Source organism: Takifugu rubripes, chromosome 21 (genome assembly GCF_901000725.2).
Source record: "Takifugu rubripes chromosome 21, fTakRub1.2, whole genome shotgun sequence".
NCBI lineage: Eukaryota > Metazoa > Chordata > Actinopteri > Tetraodontiformes > Tetraodontidae > Takifugu > Takifugu rubripes.
In genome coordinates, this window is record NC_042305.1 from 11,329,216 (window position 1) to 11,337,782 (window position 8,567).

Consider the following 8,567-nt stretch of genomic DNA (forward strand, 5'->3'; position numbering starts at 1 on the left):
ATGATGAAAAAAACCTGTATTAATCAATTTTAAATGTCTGACAGGCTTAATGCAATCCAAAGCCTTACTGTAAAAAGTATCACAAAAAAAATAAAACAATCATATAAAATATGGAGTGAAGACATCATCTTTCCACTGTACTAAACATGACATGTATCCTATCATTTTATCCTTTCAACAAATGGAACAAAGGCTTGGATTCAGCTCTCTCACAACAACAGAGTAGAGTGAAAGAGAGCGCTTTCCCTAAAGACTCGTCTCTTCACTTGGATGCGGTTGGTGCCCCTCTCTCCTCTTTGGATAGCCATTTGTTTACACTTGCTCCGGGCTGAGCCATGTTTCCATGACGATACAAGATCAAGGATGATCACGTGGCTCGGTTTAGACCCAAGGCCCCGATCCAGAATCAGTAGTCCCTGGAAGGTGTCACCTTTCAGCCTGGTAATATTTTGCCCACTTTTATCATTTCTGATTCACAATGAGAGTCTGTTTAGGACAAACACATTATTACACATGATGTGTGAATATATTACTGTAGCGTGTTCAAAAGCCCACAACCATCAGAAACCTGGAGTCTGATAGGGTTTTGCAGACAACATGATTGTGCAAAATTGATGATCAGCGTCCTAAATTCTGCACCTTGGTGGGCAAAATGCTTTACATGTCTATGTAGGTTCCTTTGGAACTCTTTGGAATTCTTTCACATCAGAAATAAAACCTCAAAAAGGTGTGTGTTCTCGCATTAGAAATATAAGTTGGCTTCACAGCTCAAATCAGGCAACATTTGAGCTGTCAAACGTAAGCTTTAGTCAAGTCTCTGTTACAACTCATCTTGTTTACCAAAATAATGGTTAGTAAGATGAACCAACAACAACCTCTTTATTGTTTGTTGGTTTCATCGACTTTGTGATCAGAAAGGAGGGTGAGAAAGGGAGTATAGATGATGCAGGACCAAATTAAGATTCTCCAGAGCATGAACAAATTAACCTGAGTTATGAGTATGCAGATGCACTACACACTCTCTCTCTCTCTCACACACACACACACACACATACAGACGTGCGTATGCACATGCATGAGCGCTCAAACCAATCCGTGATGACATTCACACAAAAACCAGGCATGAATGCCATGGACATTCAGTGATATTTTAAGCCTGGGAAAGTCAACATTTTATCGGCTCCCTCACCCAACAACGCCACGATGGAAAACACACTACAGCAGGCGATGCGATATATACATCCACTTTCATTCAAATTGAATTCAAAAACAATCTCAAAAGAGTCCAGGTCGTAATTCAGATTTGGGGCAGCTGCATGATAAAATGACATGCAGCTTCGTGTTACAAAAAAAAAGCCTAACAAGGGAAAGTAGGCTGTAGCATGTAGCTTACGGTAATGACATTGCAGCGGAAAACATATGCCAGGCATCAGTATGTCACTCCACAGGGACACGGAGCTCACGGTAACAGGATAGTAAGTGAGGTGGTGGTGCGCTGTGGGTATCGGGGGGGAGGGGAGGGTTGTGTTATTATTATTATTATTTTACCTCCTGGCACAATCCCCTGAAGGCAGATGGGGGAGTTGGAAATAAAGGCACGAGCGGGTCAAAGGGAGGAGGAGCAGGACAGTGCTTGTCATAAATGAATGAAAGACGCGGGATGAACTTGACCCCCCGACAGGACGACTCAAGCAGGAAGGAGGGTAATGAAGTGCAAACATGCTTTGTCATGCCATGTTAAAGCCATGGGATTAGAATTCTATAATTAGAGGACGGGCCACCATAATACTAACCTTCCTTTCAGCATTGTGAGCCACTGAGGCTAACGCTAGACAATCGGGCCTGGAGAACAGATGCTATGATCACAACGGGAAGCTTTGCAAGATTCTCATCGAGTTAAATAATGCTTGTTTGTGGCATTCTGACCAGCGAGCTAAGGGAGATTAGCCGCAATATGTGGGTGTGACAATGTTGTGATTTTATGGCAGACAGTCGTCTTTTCCGGGGGAGGCAACACGCATGTGTGATGCTCGCCATTTGCATTGTTTTTGCGGTGTTGTGTTATAACCACAGAAGCTTTTCCTCCGGGTTGAGGTGAAGTGTGTTTTTCACTGCTTGATCAGCAATTCAACAATAATTCTAAAGCCGGGAGACGTCGAGAGGGGGCTGGATGCTGCTGCTGTAACGGGAGAAGTGGACCACTAGATAACACTTCCATTCATATATGAATATTTATCTGGGAGGCTGGCATTGGAACAGATGAGCTTGCAGCGGAGAGAAAGCAACCCATCCATCTCACTCATTCCCTATCTCTGCACTTCATTCTTTAGAGTCATACACCCCCTTCTCTTGCAATCGCCATTTCAATGCCTCTTTTCCTCTTTTGCATTTCCACCCACTTTTCCCCCTAGGCTTCCCCTCTGTTTTTTGATATCAGCCGATCTATTGCTCTTCCCCTTGAAACTTCACCCCCCTATCCACTCTCACTGTAGCACTGATGTATGGAAAGATGTGGAGAGGGGGAGGAAAAGGAAAAAGTATGTGATTAATGTCGTTCAGAAAAAGATAAATAATCACAGGAGACTGGGGGCTGGTAGTTGGCCTTAGGGGAGTAAATATGGAGAGTTTTATAGCTGCTCACTTGGGAGAGAGGGAGGTAGAAAAGAAGAGAGGGGGGAGGAGAAGAATACGACAGCAGATCCATTCAAGTATATTAGCTACCCCCCCCAACATACACAAACACAATAACCTCTGCATCTCTTCTATTGCTCCACTGTCTTTCATCATCAACAGCCCCGTCCCACTGACAGCACAGGCATAAGAAGCCTCACAAAAGCCACGCACGCCTACATGCACACACCCTCACAGCCAAACCAGACTTTTTTTTTCCAGGCCAGACCCACTGTATGTGTTTGATGGGCCGGTACATGTGGTGTGTGATGTGATGCTGACAGCCCCCCTCCCATGCCGCCCTGCTTTTAAGCCCTCATTCTCCAGTGGCTGCCTGTCCCCTGGAGTAGATTGCATCTTTTATTTATCACCACCCCCCCCCTACTTTTTTTTTTAACCAAGCTAAAAAATATTCCATGGCGAAAATTGCAATCAGCATAACCCTCCTCCTGCTGTGTGTACTCGCCTGTCATCCTCCACTCTCTGTGAGCATGCAGGATGCAACTGACAGCCCGTGCAGATGAAGGAACACACAGACACACAGATGCACGCACAACCCCCATGTGTTTATCAAACCCCCGCACCCTCTCTCTCTTTCTCTTTCACGCAAAACACATGTACAGAAAGAAAATGTTCCCCTGTTACCCCCTTTGTCACAATTTCTTCCTCTTTTCCACAACGCACATATCACCGCGCTGCTGCCTCTTTCACTCTTTGCAGTGTTTAGGTTTCTAAAGCCCCAAAAGAGTGAGAACACACAAATGAGTCTAATGCTGGGGAATCTGGTAAACAGGCCAGAGAGGGGGGAGGCTGCCTGCCTGTCTGCCTGATCCATGGCTACTATTGTGCACTGCACATTCTCTGAGCCCACAAGGGCTGCTGAAGCCATCTCCACACAGATTCTTGGGAGGGATAGTATGCCAAGAAGTGAGGAAGGGAGCAAGGGAGAATAAGGAAGATCATGCATAAAATCTTGTTTGCCGAATGCATGAAGATTCGGATGAAATGTGGGTTGGTGGTGGTGATGGTGGAGGTGGAGGGGTGGTTAATGTGATTAGAATCCTGAACCGTTTCCAAGGGTGGGGAGTCAGATTGACAGCTGAGTATATTGCACTGACGATTGCAGTGAAATATTAGGGCTCTTGCAAAGGCAGCCAGCCAGTCAGGCGGGCAGGGGGTTTCTGAGCCTACCCCACCTCTGTTTACCCCAGCATTCTCATCAATAATCCGGCAGAGAGAATGGGGATAAAATAAACGCAGCTCTGCCTCCACCGTGTTCTTTTTACACCTAAGGCTTTTGCTGGAAACTAATGCAGGCAATGCGTTTCACAAAGGTGTTTGGCAAACAAAATAGAAGCACTGTAGCTTTAAATCACCGTCCCTCCCACCCTTTCTAAATATCATCTATTTAGCCAGCGGTGAAAAGATATAGGGGGCTTTTGTCTGACTACCCATTGGAGGGGGGTACGGAAAGCTGGAAAGACATAAAAATAGGAACAAAGTGCTCAGCTTCCAATTGGGATGGCTCTGGGCAATTCAATGCGCGCAGCTCAGTGGGTAAAAACAAGGAGAAGTGGGCTACTATTACGGGCTTATCTGAAAATAGGCTATTGTCACTCACGCCTCTATGGAATGAGCGAGTGTGGAAATACCCAGCATTTAAAACGTAGGAAGGAAGCACAAGCCCTTTAAACGTGTGATTGGTTCCACGGGGGGGGGGAAAGCGAACTGTGCGAGTTAGGTGCTTTGTTTATTTCAGGCTGTTACCCTGCCTGTGGTGTACTCACCGACTTGCAGTACGTTGTCCACCCAGCCACCCTCCAGCAGAGTGACACCCCGTAGAAAAGGCAGCTGGGTTTCATCATTATTGTCCCCGCTAGTTCCACTTTCCTCTCCTCCTGCGTTGAAAGAGGAATACATACAGATCTCCTTCTCGCTTCTCGGGAATGACCAGTATACGATCCTCCGCTGGACGGGTTCCGGGATCCTCTCGAAACGCTCCTCCACTCGCTGAAACGGCCACTTCTCCGCGACTCTGCGCGCCGCGATATCGAGCAACGACTCGGGGTTGTGCGTTTTTCCATTGCCCGATCCTCCCGGAGCGGACCCCGCGCCGCCACACAGGACTCCTCCAGCCCGCTGCCCCTGTCTGCAGCCCGGGTTGTAGCCGGGCCTGCAGCAGAGCCGCTTGGCTGGGGGCTGCTGGACTCGCTCGGCCATGATCGCTCCGCTTCCAACCTGAAGCGCAGTTCCTCTCCGATCATATAAACGGGATAAGGAAGAGAAAAGGGCAATCTCGCACCGATTGTTTGCCGTACATGGAGATACTGCCCTTATTTGGTAAAAGAGGCGGCGCTTGTGAGTTCCGTGAAGTCCTTTGTGTTGTCAAAGTAACCGAGATGGGCGGGATCCTGGAACTCGGCCAGCGCGCGAGTGGCGCTATAAAAGGAACTGGAGGCGGAATTCCCGAACGTCGGCAAATCCTTTGTGAAACCTTTCGGGAGCACGAGGGCGGAGCCCGGACGGCCGACAGCTTTTGAAGTTTCTTTCTTATTTGAGTTTAAAGGCGGGGACTTAATCCAGGGGCGGTCTCTCAGGTTCCCATAGGGGTAAAAGAGGGCAAGAGAATCAACCTTTTCTCTTGGAGTTTGTGTTACCTCCTCTAACTTCTTTAGCAACAACGTGATATCTCTGTTACATTGATGTCAAAGAGGGACAGGACGTGGTGGTGTTAGCCATAAAGATATAGACATGCTTGAAGTCTTTAGTCACCCATCACCAACTTCTTGCTAGTTAGAGCCAATAGATGTGGACAGTTAATCACACAAGCACACACCGACACAGTATCCTTATTAAATAATAAGTTGGTCTGGGTTAGATCTTTCAATCATGTAATTGAAATGGCTCTGTTGCATCAACTATTCTTAGAAAAATGGCAACAACCAAAACAGAAATGTAAAAATGCATTTGCATGTGATGTGTAAATAGGATCTGGTGGGAAAACTAACGCGCTCATCCTGGCCAATTTGGATTAAAGAATTTTAGAAACAGTTATACATGTAGCTTTGCCATTTGAAGTGTGTTGGCATTTACCAGAAATTAAATTACTGTGTGTTAAGACAATTTTGAAGCTTCTCTCTGGGTCTATTTAACTAGTACTTTGTGTCTAGTTGTGCTTTGCTGACTGCACAAACTTTAAAAAAAAAAAAAGTCTGTCCACTTGTTAGAAAAAAGCCAAATCAAAGGTTGTTTAGAAATTTTCTAAGGGTTTGTGGCTAGACAAGCAGTTTTTCTTATAGCTGTTATGGCAAATGCCACAGCCAGTGCTGACTAAATTGTGGTGAAACCCTTCTATGGCCCTCCTCCCATCTGTTAGGAATGTTACTTCAATAGTTCCGTCATGAAAAGGGGGCCTTATAGGTCATATTATTCATCAAGAGCTTTAGGGTACAAGATCAGTACACACCCATCACTTTTCCCCCTTTCTTTAAGGCATAAAGGAGCTAATAATTATAACCATATAGTTTTCTAAATTGTCTATAAATGGGTCAGAGACATGCTGGTGAGACAGAATGTGTTTGCAATGTGTCTGCATGTGTTCCCAGCTGCCCCTCTCTTTCCTCTTTGAGTTGGTCTAAAAGGCTGGCCTTTGAACCGCTCTGAAAGTGATCCATGCCGTATGGACAGAGCAGATGTGGCCTAACCTGATTTGGTTTCAATACTTCCCCACAGGAAGTTTGCAAAGCCAGCAGGTCCTCCTTTGTTATATTAGTCATTTTTCTCAGAGGGCCAATGGAATCCTCTACTTGAAAAAAAAGAAGTTATTACTTTATTGTTTCCTGTAAGCGAATTTCCACATATGATTTCAGGAAACATTATTTGTCATCGTGTAATATTATCTTCACATATTTTCCTAATTCAAGGAACATGTTACAGCAATAGCTCTTTTCTGACCATATGCTCAAAATTCAATTATGTAAATTTGAAAGATTTAATTATTCTTGAAATTATACGTTACAACATTGAAAATAGAAGTTGTTTATTTCCTGAGAATCATTGTTATAATATTCGCGTTCTTTAATTAAAACCGTAAAACCACTAAAACATAAATAAAGTCATTTATATACTTGACTAATTGTCTGTCCTCTCAGTCTTGATAGTCCGGTTTTATTCTTGGAAAAGGGTTTAGCATAATTTTGTCTGAACTATATAAACCAACTTCTAATTTAGGCAGTCTTTAATTTAACATTTGCCCTTCCTTTAGGCATATTCCAGTTATTTTAGCGTAGTATTGTGCAACGTGCTCTTTTTCCGAGCTCTCAACTCAAATAACTACATCTCCCAAGATGCAATACGATTCTCAACCCTACCCAGAACGAGCGCCAGTACGTGACGACACTTCCTGGAACGCTCGCGATTGTAGATGTCGTGGATTTAAACAGAAAAATCTCAGCTCTTCGGTAAGATATGTTGTTTGCATGAAAATTTTCCTCAGGTGCTTAACAAAATAGTAGATCTAAACCTAGATACATTTACATCCTTCGATGTAGCGCTGCTTAGCTGAGGGTAACGCTATTGCTCTATTAAATTAGGCCTCCTCCTTAGCTCGTGTTGCTCAAGTTGGTGGGAATTGAAATCTAAATTTGCCAGCTGACAATGGCGCAAACAATGCTTAGTCGTTTAACCGGGGATTTTTTTCGCCTTGATTCTTTAAGGGCGTAGAGTAATATATAGTATAAATGGTTCTTTATTGTTAGCTACATGCTAGGTAGCTTAAAACCATTGCGTTAGGGGAGCATGCCACGTCGAAATTCTCTTATTCAAGTTACAGGATTAAGCTAAATTTGATTATAGCCGCATTAAACTGTGCAAGAGATCACTGTACGTACTGGGCTATTAATTCACTTTCGAACATGTTTTAAATACTCTATATTGTTTGAACTAACCACTGTCAATGATTAGCAGAATAAAACAGCATTATTATTATTAACCAGCATTTCTTTGTATTCATTATATTTCTTAGTCATTTTCCCTACGTCACATATTTCTATAATTTTCAGAAAAAAGAAATATAAACAATATAGCATGAACAGGTTTTAAAACATTCTATAATGATAAAAACGATCAATTAAAACTTGTTGATCTTAAATCAAAGTTCAAATTTCCATGCAGATCTGTTGTCATGTTTTTTAAAAATATATAAATCCGCCATCTGACTGTTTACTCCTTTCTCTCCCCTTTGATACTCATTCTCAGGTTTGACTGAGCTTCAACTTTGCCAAGCAGCATGATTGATATTCAAGGATGGGCAGAGTATGTGGTGGAGTGGGCTGCCAAAGACCCCTACGGATTCCTCACCACTGTCATACTTGCTCTCACACCCCTCTTCATCGCCAGTGCGCTAATGTCCTGGAAACTGGCCAAGATGATTGAAGCACGTGAGCGGGAACAGAAGAAAAAGCAGAAGCGCCAGGAAAATATAGCCAAGGCTAAGAGGACTAAGAAAGACTGATCCTGCAAAAGAACAATGAGGGCTGCCACCATGCTCACATACCCTCTTTTCCCCCCACACAATAGGACACAGTGCCCTTTCTGTGTGCCTCAGGTCTGGGGGTTTAGAGGACGGACACTGTACCCACAGGCCTAATGGTGCCGACATGGACAGTAGTGCCCGCAGAAAGCTCGTCCCATTAGGGCTTTGACCTGAAGACCACAGTAGTCATCTGTACGATGCTTTTGTCCTGAGATCCACTGATAATTCTGTGCAACTGTTGCAAAATTGCATTCCACTAGCATCCATTTTCTGCTAAAATGTCAATGTAATGACTGAAGTTGTAATTTTTCCAGCTCCCTGAAATACTGCTTTGTAATCAATAAAGTTTTAATGGTTGATAAGT

General features: G+C 43.9%; 2 protein-coding genes across 2 annotated transcripts in view; one reads left to right on the forward strand and one right to left on the reverse strand.

Moving 5' to 3' along the window:
* LOC101070471 (zinc finger SWIM domain-containing protein 6) overlaps positions 1 to 5,060 on the reverse strand; it is a 36,735-nt gene extending 31,675 nt beyond the window's left edge. Inside the window, exon 1 of the mRNA XM_003974793.3 lies at positions 4,458 to 5,060. Within this exon, the coding sequence (XP_003974842.1) occupies positions 4,458 to 4,890 (433 nt within the window). The 5' untranslated portion in view covers positions 4,891 to 5,060. The remainder of the gene's footprint in view (positions 1 to 4,457) is intronic.
* Positions 5,061 to 7,021: 1,961 nt separating this feature from the next.
* smim15 (small integral membrane protein 15) lies at positions 7,022 to 8,565 on the forward strand. Its single transcript, XM_003974792.3, has 2 exons — positions 7,022 to 7,130; positions 7,927 to 8,565. The coding sequence occupies exon 2, from the start codon at positions 7,958 to 7,960 to the stop codon at positions 8,180 to 8,182; it is 225 nt and encodes a 74-aa protein (XP_003974841.1). The 5' UTR covers positions 7,022 to 7,130; positions 7,927 to 7,957; the 3' UTR covers positions 8,183 to 8,565.
* Positions 8,566 to 8,567: the final 2 nt, after the last annotated feature.

Bases quoted from the DNA above. Each gene is read 5' to 3' on its own strand.
- smim15 (XM_003974792.3), top strand. From the start codon at position 7,958: ATGATTGATATTCAAGGATGGGCAGAGTATGTGGTGGAGTGGGCTGCC.